General features: G+C 42.5%; 2 protein-coding genes across 3 annotated transcripts in view; both read right to left on the bottom strand.

Moving 5' to 3' along the window:
* Window positions 1-7,335, bottom strand: part of LOC108722507 (protein groucho-1-like) — a 36,472-nt gene extending 29,137 nt beyond the window's left edge. The window contains 1 exon segment of the mRNA XM_018447659.1: window positions 7,332-7,335. Within this exon segment, the coding sequence (XP_018303161.1) occupies window positions 7,332-7,335 (4 nt within the window).
* Window positions 7,336-7,964: 629 nt separating this feature from the next.
* On the bottom strand, window positions 7,965-14,108 carry LOC108724523 (large proline-rich protein bag6-A). 2 transcript variants are annotated; one of them, XM_018450954.1, is made up of 20 exons: window positions 14,046-14,108; window positions 13,708-13,828; window positions 13,398-13,607; window positions 13,121-13,325; window positions 12,789-12,880; window positions 12,376-12,694; window positions 12,173-12,296; window positions 11,885-12,085; window positions 11,561-11,771; window positions 11,364-11,486; window positions 11,077-11,290; window positions 10,674-10,942; window positions 10,438-10,599; window positions 10,287-10,368; window positions 10,082-10,205; window positions 9,693-9,999; window positions 9,487-9,620; window positions 9,204-9,404; window positions 9,005-9,133; window positions 7,965-8,816 (listed from the first exon to the last, which is right to left on the bottom strand). In XM_018450954.1, exons 1-20 carry the CDS (start codon window positions 14,106-14,108, stop codon window positions 8,388-8,390), a joined length of 3,720 nt encoding a protein of 1,239 aa, XP_018306456.1. In that variant the 3' UTR covers window positions 7,965-8,387. The 2 variants fall into 2 exon arrangements, with proteins under 2 accessions (XP_018306456.1, XP_018306452.1); XM_018450950.1 differs by having other exon boundaries at window positions 7,966-8,816; window positions 12,789-12,898.
* Window positions 14,109-15,127: the final 1,019 nt, after the last annotated feature.

Genomic DNA, 15,127 nt, shown 5'->3' with positions numbered 1-15,127 from the left:
AGGTCAATTCACTCTAGCACTCATGACCCGTCTCGGCGTGGCGCCGGAATTCACAAGTCGCGCGGACGGTGACTACACGTGGAGTATCCGCGAGTCGCGCATGAGTACGACGTTCCTGCACGCGCACGTACGGAGGGGATCGCGCGAAGAGACTGCCGGAGGAATAGAGACGCGGCGATGTGCCCTAATAACGATACGCGATACGATGCGCACCCAACAACGCGCGTGTGTTAACTGAACTGAACCGGGCCGTCGGGGCCGTCGCCGACGTCACTCGCCGCCAAGGAACGTTCGGCCCGCCACCTTCCGGGCGCTAGGTGTCGCCCGGGTACGCCCTCCACGTGCTCCTCTCTTGCGAAGGGGAAATATTTCCGTTTACGACAAATGTTCCATCGAGTTTGAGCCTGCGGGATGTCTGCGAACGCGCAAGAAGCCCCGTCGCGAGGAAAGACGTTGGCGGAATCTTACGGAAATCCCTTTTCGTCGAGATTTCTGTGACTTCGGTCCAAACGCAGAAAAATATACCTGGGGATTCGATGAAGATATAAGAATCCAAATGATAATTTATCGACGCGCTCGAACGAGACGTGAGCTTATAATGGAATGGCTTGAGAATCTATAATTTTCTAAAAGAATGCAGAAAGATAATAGAATAAAAAAATCTAAGGGCAGGAGCGCAGATTCTTGCGTAACGCATAACGCATAAGGCGGTCGACTAATTAGAGTCTTTTATTTCGTGAAAAGGGAAGGAAATGAAGGACTTTGATTCGTTCGTTTTCTTATGCATTGTGTATTATATAAAACTATGCTCCCGCCCTAAGATAAAAAAAGAAAGTACACTGAGAAAAATATTTGATACGTATAACCATTTATTTTTATTAAAAAAAATTGTTGTTTTAATTAAAATTCGATTATTCCAACAATTAGAACAACACAATTTTTAAATGAAAAAGTAAGAAAGTTTTTGTTAGTCAAATATCAACAAAATAAATGGTTATACGTACCAAAACATTTCTCTCAGTATAACATGCCGTTTCAAAAAGCGTTTTCATCGAAAAAAGAGTTCCTATACTGAAAGAGAGAAAAAAGGAAACCGTAAACGTGTTTTGCACGCGTTTTAAGCTGTTGAACTGACTTCTCAAAATATGTTTCTAAAGACTAGCAAGGAGAATTTAGACCCGGTGGTAATTTCTACAAGATGGTAATTTCTATAGGAGTTTTACGAAGGCCACTGTGAAAAAAGAGAAGTTAAGAGTATCCTCCAAAAGAAATGGATAACTGAGACAGATATATCGATCTTGACAAATAAAAGTTAAAGAAGCGTCACGCTTGCGTTAAAATAGTGTAACAGGTGTAACTTCAAATTGAAAAGAATAAAGAGTCTCATACGGAAATAAACGTATTATACTGAAAACCTTTTTGCAATTAGAAGAATAGACGTAACGAAAGAGGCTAAAGGACAATCCTGTGTCCACAATGGCTTAGTTTACACCGTAACGTTTAGGTGGTTACCTACACGATTTAATCTATAGATTAAACAAGGACACCTAATAGCTGCCCAAACAGTGTAAACTGTAAGATCACTGAGACAAAAATATGTCAGATAAAAATAAAGTATAACTTCGTTTCTGTCAACGATCTGTGTTGAAACCTCGAAACTGATTACTATATATAGCTTTTCTAAAGAAGTATATCGATAATTTGTTTTTTTTTTTTACATTTTTCTTTACTTTTGTGAATGCATTCGAGGCTCTTTGCTCTCGTTATCATTATACATATTTATATATGTATATATTTCGGGATATCATTATCGCGTTCCAGTATACATATAGGTGCTGCTGTATGGGACACACTATTATCGGGTTGCGCTGTCAAAATGGTGCGCTCGACAGAAAACGTCGCTGTCTCATTATCTCGCGCCTTATCGACATTCCGTTCGGACGGACGGATGGACTTGAGAGTAAGAAATGTCACGACTTAAAAAGATAACCGCGTATAAGCGATACAAAACTAAGTGGCGCGATAATGACCCGCGCTCGTTTACTCCCAAGAATGCATCCAGATCTCGCCCGAAGAGAAAAAAACTCAGTCCGCCGGCCTTTATCGTTAACGTTATCACCCCCGCTGTACAAAACATAATATTTTCTATAACCGAGCTCTCGATCGACTCGGCACCATTCTGGATACACGCTCGAAACACGTTGTTCTCTTTTCCTTAACGGGATTAGTTTTGTAAGTACAAAAGAACGTCTCGTTTATCGAGCTTATCGATCTTTTTTTTATCAGTCACTCGTCACTTTCGAGCTTTTGTACACTAATTATCGATATTGAGAGCACAATACTTTTTCATCGTGCGAGTAGTTATCGGTATCGATTCCCGACACTCGTAAAAATCATTGCCGTGTCGCTATCGTAGATCTCGTGATAATAAGATAAAGAGGATAAATTCTGCAGACTTTCTTTCAAACTATTTGTTCGGTGGTGAATCTAAACAAAGTCAAGCATGTTTTACAATGCGATTGTAAAAAATATATTAACATAGAATTGCCGATGACGGAACTGCCGAAGATACTAATTTGGTAATTTCCTATCTCTGTTTTCAGTGAATGAAGAGTTATTTTGATCTTATTTGTATCATTAGAATTATTTGTATTATATTTACATATTTTCAATAATTTATATCAATCTCTCTGGTGAGCAGACTACATTCCGAAACTCATCGAAAAAAAGTGTTGCAATCTTTCTATGATCAACTGTACATCTAAAGCAAAAATGAAAAAATTTAAATAATTAGCGAAGTTAAAATGGTACTTTGATATTTGTGTCATTAGAATTATTTGTATTATAACTACATACCTATTTTCAATATTCTTTACTATAATATCTAATGCAAAAAAGAAAAAATTGGAATGATTAGTGGAACCAAAAATGACATTTTGGTATTATTCGTGTCATTAGAATTATTTGTATTATATACACATATTTTTCAATATTCTGTACTGTCTATCTAATGCAAAAAAATTGAAATGATTTGCGAGGCTAAAATGGCATCATCGGTTCTAGTATTAAAACGCATGATTTCCAGTTCTAACGACGATACGCTTGTGTACTATTTTTTTTTTTTTTGGACGCACGATTTGTTTCGGAAAATATTTCGAGCCAAAGAACCTTCGTTCGTCGCGCCCCTCGTCGGCGAACCGGATACGCGCCGCCGTTCATTCGCTTTCGAGCGCGCATTCGAGCGGTTGACTCGTCGAAAAACGTGTTAATTGGCATTATTCCGAGCGGTTGCAACGGCTGCCAATTGGCTTGGTCGTAAATCGGCGCGGGATATACGGAACACCGCTCGACGTGCGCGCGTGCGTGCAAACGCGAAGCGACGACCTGACGACGAATTCCGATTTGGTCGCTCCTTCCGCGACGATATTTTCCGCGTTCCCGGAATCATTCTTTCCTTTGGGACCGCACGAACGAAGCTTTCGACGATCGATCGAGCCTATTCCTTTCGTCGCGCTCGAAATCCCTGCCTCGAATCTGTCATTTCTAAATGCACGGCGCGAAAATCTTTCGCAAGCGCACGTTCCACGAACCGCGAATATATATATTTCAAGCAATTCCAGGTCGATCTTTTCTTGGCAAGAGTATAGCCGGTTCGAATCGAATACGTCAAAAACGTTCGCAGTTTGACAGAGAAAATGACAGAGTTGATCCGAATGGAATATTATGAAAATGAGGAAAGCTTCTGCGTACTCGTATCAAAAACGAAAGAATGGCAGCGAGAAAGAAAAAGGGAGAGAAAAAGGTGTTATTTGTATGATGTTTCGGGATAAGTCCCCTCAAACGCTAAAACCATCATAATCCAAAGTAAGGTCAGAAGCACAAAAAAACATAGTAAAACGTAAGTAGTAGGCAAATTGGCCAATCACAATAGAGGACTTTACGTTCTCAATTATGATTCGTTTGTTGCTTACGTCTTACTTTCTTACGTTTTTCTATATGTTTCTGGCTTAAGATTCAGAAGCTGTAGCATTAATATATATTTTTAAAAGAAAGCAAATAGATTGCAGATAACTAGTACACTCTAAATTTCTTGTAGTGAAATCTCATTCCAAGAGAGTGAAAATACAACCATCCTTGAAAACAAATGAAAATATTTCACTTCTTGAAAAAGAGTGACAATTTTACTTTAAAAAAAAAAAAAGAGATTTCACTCCTTTGAAGAAAATTCACTCTAAAAAGAGTGAAAATTGTCACTCTTTTTCAAGAAGTGAAGGGTGGTTGTAGGTATTTTCACTTTCTTGGAGTGAAATTTCACTGCAAGAAATTTAAAGTGTAGTAGTATATTTTACATTATATTATGTATATATGTATTATGTACATATACGACATATATATATATATATAATATAAGGCATATAACGCGATTTCTTCCTTGTGTTCTTCTTTCCTTCCCCCCCCCCTCTAGATATGCGTGTGTGTGTATACATAGAAAGAGAGAAGAGATCGCGAAGAGATCGCGAAGAAGAAATCGCGTTACATTCCGCGTAGGTGCGACGCGGAAAAAAGCTCTCAAGCTTTCTCCCCTTCTCTCTCGTGCTTCGTCGACTCGACAACAAGCAGGTCCGCAACTGCAAAAAAGCCCTCGGAAAACTCCCGGCCACGTCTATCCGCACGTGATTACGTGCGCAGTAGGTACACACCATCGACATTCTCGCGCGTGTGTCCGTATATAGGTACGCGCGAAAAAAAAGATTCCGCAAGCATTTTCTCGCGTTTCGCGCGAAGGAAAGAAGGAAGAGAGATCCGGAAGAATGAGGGGTAGATAAAGAGAAAGACGATCGTTATTAGCGCCGGGACGCCGTTACACGCGAAAAAGAAAAGTACGAGACTTATTTCGCGCCTCCCTCCTTTACCCCTTCTCCCATCTTCCGTTAATATATATTCGCCTCGGTGGAGAGAAGTATCAGTGCGCGCGAGGGAGAGAGAGAGAGAGACACGGCCTGTTACTTTTCATCTGTCAAATCCATTGGAACGACGCGGGCTGCGAAAAGAGCCCCCGGTGTAGAAGATCGAACCAGAGAGCCAGGGGTACGAGAGCGAAACGATAAGGTGGTCGTCGTCGTAGTTGTGGAATGGAGGGTCACAGAGAGAGGAGAGGAGAGTTAGCTCCGGTGGTACGCGGCGCGAAATGCTCTTCGCTGATTTCCTTTTCTAAATATGGCCGCCTTCGTGTACCACGTTTTCTCTCGCTCTTCCTCTACCTCTCTTTCCTTTCTCGTGTATATACCGACGCGATGCCGCGCGCCGTAACCGGCCCTGCTTGCCCGAGGTTCTACTTGATTGCCAAGGCGTCTTAACCTCGGCCTCGTAGCAGCAGCGGCGACGGCGGCGGCAGCACTAGCAACAGCAGCTAAGCACCAGCAGCAACGACGGAATCCGCGCGGACCAGCTCGACCCGAAGACTTTGAAGACGCGCCAAGTGCGCCTATAAGAATCGCGTTCGACGCGACGTGGCCAACCTGCGTGCATAAAAATACACGGCGACGCCCCGGCGTGAATAAAGAGGCGTCGTCGAGCGGCGAAAAGGACCAATCCGATGGAAAGAACGACTACCCGGCGACCAATCGCGCACGCTGTCGCAGCCACGTCCGACAGCTGGTCGTCGAGTCCGCGCGGATATCGTATACTCTCTACCTGCCTTTATTATGCCTTTCTACGCGCTCTTCCCCCGCGAGCCTTTCGACCGCGCGGTGTGTACGCGCGTGTACGTACGTGTGGACGTGGTATACGCGCGGATACGTGGTGTAAGCGCGGTATACGCGGTCGAGGATATACCCCGGCGGCGAATGACGAGGGGGATAGGAGAGAAGGAGAGGCGGAAGGGAAGCTGTATTCCCGTTGGTCTCTTCTGCTCCAAGCGCGGCAAGGGAGAGCCGCGACGCGGGAACATCGCCGTCGTCATCGTCTTCGGTCGTCTTCCGTCGCCCCGCAGCGGAAAAAAAAAAAAAATCGCGAACCCTCGGAGAAACCGAGGAACGTCGGCCGTGTTCCTCGTCCGCGACCAATTGATACCGACGCCTCTCCTTTCCGGATCGTTTCTCGAAATTGTAGTTCGACGACGTTCAGCCGGGAGTCGGAGGGAACATTTGGTCGAGAGTGGTATAACGATCGTCTTTCCCCCTCTCTCTCTCCCCCTCCTCCCGCGGAAGAAGATATTACACGGCGTTACGTTGTAATTCGTAATTCGCGGCAAGATCGAGCTTACGCTCGACGGCCGAGGAAATGATCTCTGTTGTCGTCGCGAATAAGTCTCGCTTCGTATCGCGCGCGTATCGCTTGATCGCGATGTAATGCCGCTGATGATTAAAGAACGGCTTTTACCTTACACACGTGCACGGTTGATGGAACTGCTCGCGGAATCTGATCTCATCGATCTATATAAGATTCTCGAGAGTGACCGCGATAATAAACGCGCAGTCCGTTTCTCGCGGAAATTAAATTACATTTGTTTTCATTGCCGTTCTGTAAACACTCCGATTATCGATCGGAAATTTTCGTAATCCCGATTTTTTCAGATTGCGCGCGCGCGCAAATAGGATTACCGCGGAATCGAGTGAAATTTGTCCTCGTTAGTCAGAGATACTCGAAATCGGATTTATGAACAGCTCCGCACTCGAATCAAACAGAAACTCGAATAATAATGTCGCCCTGAAGTGACGATGACAATGGAGCCACGCGGGTTAAAAATTGCTAGCTATCCCTTTTCTAATTCGACACAATTACCATCTCGATAATGATCTTCCTCTTCCCCCGCTTCGTGCGATTATGAAAATTTAATCGACAGTATCAGGTTCGTGGAGGTGAACCGAACATAAAGCGATCAGATTTCTCGACGGGCGTGATGATCAGTCATGCGTGTAATAACCGGCGTTCTTATGTATTACAGATGTTACATGCCACGATGGTACCGCACAGTGGATGGTGATACCATCTATTTTTTTGTATTTTCTGTAATTCGACTTTTATTATTCGATAAATTAACGAGAAATTAGAGAAAAAGATAATAAGGAATAAATAAAATTGGCGATTAATAAAATAATGTGGCTCGTTAATCTCCAATTTACTTTAGTTTCCATAATAATATTCTAATATCACGTTGTCTAATTATCGTGGGCAATCATTTGCCACTTACTTCATGCTGTTAATCTACCAAAAGGGTGTTTTGCATTAATCTCTTCTCAGATATTAAGCCGCACTCACCTTTGTCTTGATACCGCCACGAGAACTCTATCCCCAGTGGTGTTATGAATTAATTATTCGAGCGACATTACCCATTGGTCATGATCTTATCATTAAAAAGGAGGTACAAATCGATGCGGAAAGACAAAGGAAAAGGGATACACAACTTTATTGTTTTTTTTTTTCATTTCTCCATATAACTGGTTATTAGAACGATTAAACATACTTCACATATAGTACGTTATCATACCACGCATCGTACGCGTCAATTTGCCTGTTATTCTCATCATGCGACACGCGTAGAGAACATACGTCATAAAAAGACCGCTCCGAAAACGTCGAATTTCGCAAGAATTAATTAATTATCTGCACGAAACACGCGATAAAAATTTTCCCGAAACTTACAACGCCACCGCTTACAAGATGTAACACTGTCAAATGTGTGTTGAGCCAAGAAAAAAAAAGAAGTATAAAATTCGACCTATTTCTTTGTCTATGATTGTTCCAGTCATGGCAATGCCGGAATTTAAATCAATTAACTTGATAAGAGCTATGGAAAAAAATCTTTTTACGCAAGCGAAGACAATTCAAAACTAGCAGGTGCACGGGTGCAAAAATCATAAATAGATGGGTGCGCAGTTAACAGTTTTTACATTTATGTATATGCAGGATATATATTGTATTTCTTTAGTGAAAATTAATGCCAATTTTCCATAAAATTAACATTAATTTTTTACATTAATTGATTTATCAATTTTTTTTAAAACTGATACTCGATGGAAAATTTGATTTCACGAAGATTCGAAATATTATTTAATTATGAACTTAATCCGGAGAATAGTTCTGTCAAAATGTGAATCTATTAAAGCGAATATTGATATGAGCATATAGATAACATGTAGATACATCTGCACCGTGCCGATCAGCCAGTTAAAAATACATTTGTTCTCTTTCTCCCTCTCTCTCTATCAACAGAGGGAAAAAAGAAATATATTTTTTTCTTTCTACGTAATTGTTGTCCACGTGAGATCTCCTTCCTTGCGCGTCGATTCTCTCAGGACATCAGCCGATTTCATCGATACCTAACGTATCACCTTTTAAGTTAATAACACAAGTCAGAATACGATATTATATCTCGCCGCTGATTATTATTTCGGCGGGCGTTCCTGATCCGCGAAATATTTGGTCGCATTCGGGAAGCGCAATGGATCCGGAAAGTCTGGCGTGCCATATCGGCACGGATTTAAGCAGTCCCTGATTGCCTGACCAAACGCGCGACGCACAGCGGGATCAGCTGCGACAGCCACGGCAGCGCCTTCGACCTCCTCGACACCGGCACGACCGACTCCCTCTCTGACCAACCGTTCCATGGATGCTGCTATAGTTGAATGATGATTCGGCGTAGGGCTATCTAGTAACCGCGGTTTCTGTTGTTCGATCAATTTGCGACGTTTACTTGGCAGACCGCCTAGGTACGCGTCGCTAAACGTCGTCACGCCGCTGTTCGGCGTTACACCCTGCATTTGCAACTGCCTACGTTGTCTCACACCGTCGCGAGCGATAATTGGGACCCAATCCTAGAAAAATATATATATCCAACTTATGAAATGAATACATGTTGCCAAAAGAATATTATATCGAATCGTTAAGACCTCTAAACATGTGTTAAAAGAAATTTTTTACGAAAAATTTTTGTTATTAATTTAAGAATTTTCTTATTGAGAATAAATTCAATACATTCTTTTTCATATTCGTGTTGACTTACCGAAGGTAATGCTTCGTGGCCAGGGAATGTTTCCAGAATTTCTTCTCGGTCCTCGGGTATTGAGCTTTCGCGAGCTGATTGTTGCTGTTGCTGCTGTTGTTGTTGTTCTAGAGTCTCGGTTTCCATCGGCTATACATTTATAAAGAATATTTATTATATTATTATAACGGTAAAAAAATGATAGGATAAAATTGATTACCTCATCTTCCGGTTGCGCTTGTGTGGATTGGCGGGTCGACGTCGAGTATACCGACGACGGTTGGGACGATGCATCCCTGTACACTAAAAGCGGTATGATTTCCGAATCCGGAGGCTGTGGTAAAAAGTAAGTACGAAGACGGGTGATAAATCCATTCAGCGTGTACTGAAGAATAGGATTGTCACCACCGACCCTGTTACGCTACCAAAACAACCAAATCGCGTTAGTAGAACATAGGTAAATTTCTTCCTCATTCTTCACATTTAAAAGAATCAAGACTCACTATAAAACGTATTACAGTCGCCTCCAATCCAGCTTGGCCGCCACGTAGCGAGTATCGAAGTACTGTACAGATTTGGTTGCACATGTTTATTAGGATACTCAATATATCTTGTCCACATCTAATATCATCGATTCCTGTAAATTTAATGTGTATATTTGGTTTGTTGATTTTAAAATATATGCAACACGCAATATTAAAATACCAACCGGTGTCGAATAAGATTCTATGCATATCTCTTGTGTGACGAGTAATCAACGATTCGATGGTCGCACGAAGATCAACGCGGGATCCAATTCTGCCGCTGGTGTCTTCCTCGGACGCCAGAAAATTCTGAATATGAGGCCGTAGTTGAGAAACTAAACGCTCAGTTGCTTGTTCTTGAAGGGCGTCTGGTGATGAGGCTCTCGAGAATGTATGCTGTAGGAACTCTTGCAGTGGTCTTCGAAGACGAGCGATGGGCTCGCACTGACCGAGACGTATTCTGATCAATTCGTCCAGAGACGTATTTTGTGTCTACATAAGATGAATTTCTCTTTAGTATTATAAACAATAAAAAGTTCATATCGTGTAATAAGCAATGCAGTGATGAAATTACCAGCATTACGAAGAGATCGATGAGAAAATTCTCCTCTCTGCCGGATCCATGCGACGTCAAAGAATCCATAGATAGACCACCACTCTCAAACAAATTGGCCAATGATGGAAGATTTCCGATTAAACTGATGGTCAAGAGAAAAAAATTGCGCGATTAATGTTATGTATTTATAATGAATGATTCTTTCTTTAATCATTTAACGCACCTATTATTTAAAAATCCTAAGTGTATGTTATTATCATGTACCATTTGCATTATATTCCCAAGATTTTCCATCAAATTTGAAGCTGTAACATGATCAACATTAATATCGAAGTAAATATTTAAGTTCGCTGTTACTATAATATTTAAATTACCGTTACTATTTATGGTGACATTGGGTTGCGATTGACCGCTCGCCGATTGACTCAATACCTGTTGCAATAAAGTCACGAAGGGGTTATCAGTAGCCGTTTCTGCATTCGTCGTTGATGTTACGTTTGGAGAAGTAGAACTGGTGGTCATAGTCGAAGTTGTTGCTAAAAAAATATTTTTCTAATTGTAGAAACACGTATTTAAAAAAAAAAAATATTTTGATCCTCATTTCATCTACCAGTTTGATTAGTTTGATTTTGAGCATCCGCTGTAGTTGTTGACGTCGTGCGCGTTGTTTGCGAAGAAGTTGCCTCGGTAGTTACAGTAACCGCAGTACTCGGGGAACGGTACACATGATGCGAGTTGCATGGTAGATAGGGATCGAAATCGAGGCCTAGTCCAATACTCATGCCGAGACCCATTGGATGAGCATGATGATGGAACACGTGCGGTCGCGATGTACTTCGAGTTTGCGTGGCAGTTGTGGGATGAGTACCCGAATTGCTCCTGTATTTCACAATTATTTAATATTAGATGTCAGTATTTTAGAGAGTAACTCAAAACAAGGAAAAAATGTCATACAAGCCATAAGATGATTTCATAACGTTACACAAAAATTGTCAATATCGTCAATATTATACCGTGCTTGAGTGCTTTGGCCAGCATTGGTGCTTCCACTGTCCATTGACGAAGAGATACCTTGTTGCGTTCCTGCAGTAGTAACGGGCTGATTTCTCGTGCTTATAGTCGTGGTAGTAATACCGCCATGCACCATGTGTCCAGCAACGGCTTGCATAAAGTTTCGCATGAAATACGGGGGCGGTGGCGTGCCGAACGGAAACACATTTGTTCTACCTGCAAAATGGAAAACGTCGAATAGGTAAGCGTTGTTTTTTTTGCCAAACATGTCGCGTAATACACGACTTACGGGCGTTGTTGTTATTTTCATTGCCTGACGCGTTCTGCTCGTTGCTCGTTCCAGCATCTATATTGCTCTCGGAACTAACTTCCATTAGCACCTCAACATTGTTCGGTAAATTGAATACTGTATCTAGAAAGGTGATATACGTTTTGACATATCGTCTAGCATTTTGTAGAACCGCATCGCATTGTAACGAAACATACCGAAAGGCGATTGGCCCTGATCTTGTTGTGATCGTTCTGCATGCGACTGCGCCGCATTGTCGGATTCTCGTTCTTGATTACCCTCCTCGGTATTAACGCGCGACGAAGTTGTCGATCCCACGTTATCCGATTGCGCCTGACTACCAGATTCTGTTGTCTCATCGTTACTGTTATTATTATTAGCGCTGCGACCATTCAAACTAATATGTGCCTGTATAAAATAGAAAAAAAGGAATGTTAAAACAATATTGATTATATGGATAAATAGGAGCGGAATCAAATTATTTATATTTTGTGTATTTTTTTATTAATCGATATGCTCACCTCCACCTGGATCGGAATACCAGGTTGTAAAATAGCCGAGTGCTGTACTATTATCGGCCGACATCGCAAGTTTCTAGGTGGTGGTTGACTCATATCAATGATAATGTCACTCAGCGCGTGACAGCAATGCGACATAAAATGCAGAATTTCACTGACTCCGTCCACTATTCTCTGATTCTCCTCTACGGTATTCGGTCCAGGCTAAACACAACGATTAGTCAGTTTTTAGTAAAGCAAAATTTTGTCTTAATGTTTAATGATTAATACCGAGATCACTTATTGACTTACCCCGGACGGTAAAGAAGGATCGAGAAGTGTAAGCATGCAATAACGTTCCAAGTATGGTCTCAGTCGTTCTTGAGTGTTGCACAGTCTTTGCAATAATATTGCCATTTGCGGAGGTCGCGGGAGACTAAAAGACAAATAATTAACAATCATATGTATATCTACGTTTGCTAATTAACTCGTCAAATATCTTAACTGATACATACTCCTGCTGAGTACGTCTATTTTGGTTAGGAATGCTCGATGTAGCCTCTGCGTATGTAGTCGTGTGTGCTTGTTGTTGCTGTTGTGATTGAGATTGTGACTGCGGTTGCGATTGAGACTGCGGTTGCGATTGAGACTGCGACTGCGATTGAGACTGCGACTGCGATTGCGATTGCGATTGTGATTGCGATTGCGAATGTGACTGCGATTGGGATTGTGACTGTGATGATTGTGCATCATTTTGATGCTCATTCGCGTCGCTTGAAGTTCTCGTATTCTCACCGTTAAAGTTGCTGTCTACAAATCGTCGAGTAGTCACATCTTAAAAAAAAAAAAGACACCACATTTCACAATTTGTAAAATTATGCTAAAGTATTTGAAAAGTAATCAGAATCAGATCCACAAATATACAAACCTCTGGCCAATGCAACTGCGCGTGCTCCCGCAGCTGACAACGCGGCTGTGATGACGACAGCGGCTGCTTCAGCAAGTCTAGCACCGTCATCTCTAGAAACGTCGTTGTTCCTAAAGAATTACATAAGCATTGGCTGTGTTCAGCAGACAAAACTGATCAGTGAACGCTTAGTGATTCTTTAATAGAATTGGATTTTGCCTTTAATTTTTGTAAATTTAAATGGGAACCAATCATATTAAAGATCACTGAGCGTTCAATGATCAGTTTTCTTTGCTGAACACAAGTCATTATTGTGCGAGAAAACTTACAATCTAAATACTCATTCAACTCACTCGTTTTGTTCGAGCTCTGAATCTTGCGGTTGCTGCTGTTGCTGTTGCTGCTGCTGCGTCGTAGATTGATTAAGCTCCGGAGGCGGATGCAGAGGTGGAGCACTGGGATCGTCCAGTCGGTCGATCAACTCATTCACACGATCAAGCATTCGACCAGCATGATTCAGTCTACTACCGGACAAACTGTTGCTCAACTGCGGTATACCTGAGGGAACCATCAAAACATCATGAGTTAAGCAAAAGAGAACACATGCAAAAAAAAATTTTTTTTAATTACCGTGGCCTTCAACGATTTCTGCCGGCACAGACATAGCTCCCAGATACATTGCATTTCCATGCATCTGAGTGCGTGTAACTCGATAATGCGGCCTCTGCGAGTTCTGCCAGCCCTGTCTGCCCTGCCCCTGTGTCTGTCCACCATCGTTCCCATGTTGACCAGGCTGGGGTGGCGCACGTTGCACCAGATGTATGACTTTTCCATTGACATCTAAAGAAATTACATCGTGTCAATGCATGCCTGTCGTGCTCCATATAGCTTGCGGCAAATTATTTATATAAGTAGGTGTATGCAATATATATATATATACCATAATCATTTAATTTCTTTTCGTCTTGAAGCACTCGTCCGCAATAAATCAACCTCTGCGAATCGGCTGGTACCGCGACGGAATCTGCTATGTACTCTTTAAAGCCGCGTACCGTGATTTGCTTTAAGGGAGAGAGAATATGCAGAGATACATTATATAATTAAGCAAATAAGAGATCCATTTGGGTGATGGAGTATTCAGTGTACGGAACAAGTCGTGTACGTCTTTCAGTTGTCTCCAGATGTTTCTAAGATACATCTATAGACGCGTGTCGATCGCAGCGAACCGCGGCGATCGACACGTGATCACGGAATCAGGAAAAAGAGGGGGCGACTTACGTCGTCTTCCAGGGAGAAGACGTGATTCTGCGAGTCCAAGGTCTTGACTGTTAGGTCGATCATCTTCGTAGGGCGCGTAGCACGCGGACTCGGCTCCGATGAAAAGTTTGGAAGTGTCGTCGGATGGATGGCGACGATAAACGTGCAATGGCACCAGGATATCCGGGATACTCACGGATTCGGGCTACGGCGCGCCTTGGCACGATGTCTTCTCGGATCGCGACTTCTACGTTCGGCCAACGACACGAGGCGAGGAAAGAAGTGGAATCGGAAGTGAACGAATGATCGTAGGATAACGTTCGTTGATCCTCGACTCCACTCACTGCGCGTTCGCTCGTTTCGCTCGCTCGCCCGTCACCACGTTCTCGCGCTCGGCCCTTGTCGCGAGTTTCATTACGTCGCACAATGTCGCGGGTCGAACGAAGGTGGCGCAAAGGGGGACGCGACGTTACCCAGAATGCCGCTTTCGACAGTGGCGACGCGGTCAACGCTGACAAGTTGACAACACGTGGCGGCGATAGTCCCTAAAAATTTCCCGCGAAACGGAAGCTACAGGTCGAATAAACATTTACCAGTTTACCATATGCTGTGCACCACTGTGCACGATATGGCTACGTCGAACATTGTCGAATGAATCAATGGGTGGCGCGACATGCGCAAATTTTGTAGAGTTGGTCCAAGTTGATTTTCTTTGTTTGTTGCGTATGTGTTTCCATTATATCGGAAGATTGCTATTTATAGATTTTCGAGAAGCTATTGGAGGGAACAAGTGAACGCGTCGAACTATTCAAAATTTGACTATTTCTTTTAATTATCGTTTCTCATTATTGTTGGAGGAAATAGAAGGACATCTCAGGTAGGACACCCCAAACACACGTCATTTTGACGTCAAATTCTGGTCATGTACGAATGACTTCAAGTGACCAAAAATTGACCAACCGATGTTATGACGTTATATTTTGGTCTTCCTTAATTCTCCATTTGGAAACGTCCTATGTCATTTTGATGTCGTCGCGATAACACATAATTTGCGAAATTAGAGAGAGAGAGAGAGAGAGAGGGAGAGAGAGAGAGGACGTCAT

This window comes from Mycetomoellerius zeteki, unplaced genomic scaffold (genome assembly GCF_001594055.1).
Source record: "Mycetomoellerius zeteki isolate Tzet28-1 unplaced genomic scaffold, Tzet1.0 scaffold106, whole genome shotgun sequence".
Taxonomy (NCBI): Eukaryota; Metazoa; Arthropoda; class Insecta; order Hymenoptera; family Formicidae; genus Mycetomoellerius; species Mycetomoellerius zeteki.
This window is presented reverse-complemented; position numbering and strand designations above follow the sequence as displayed.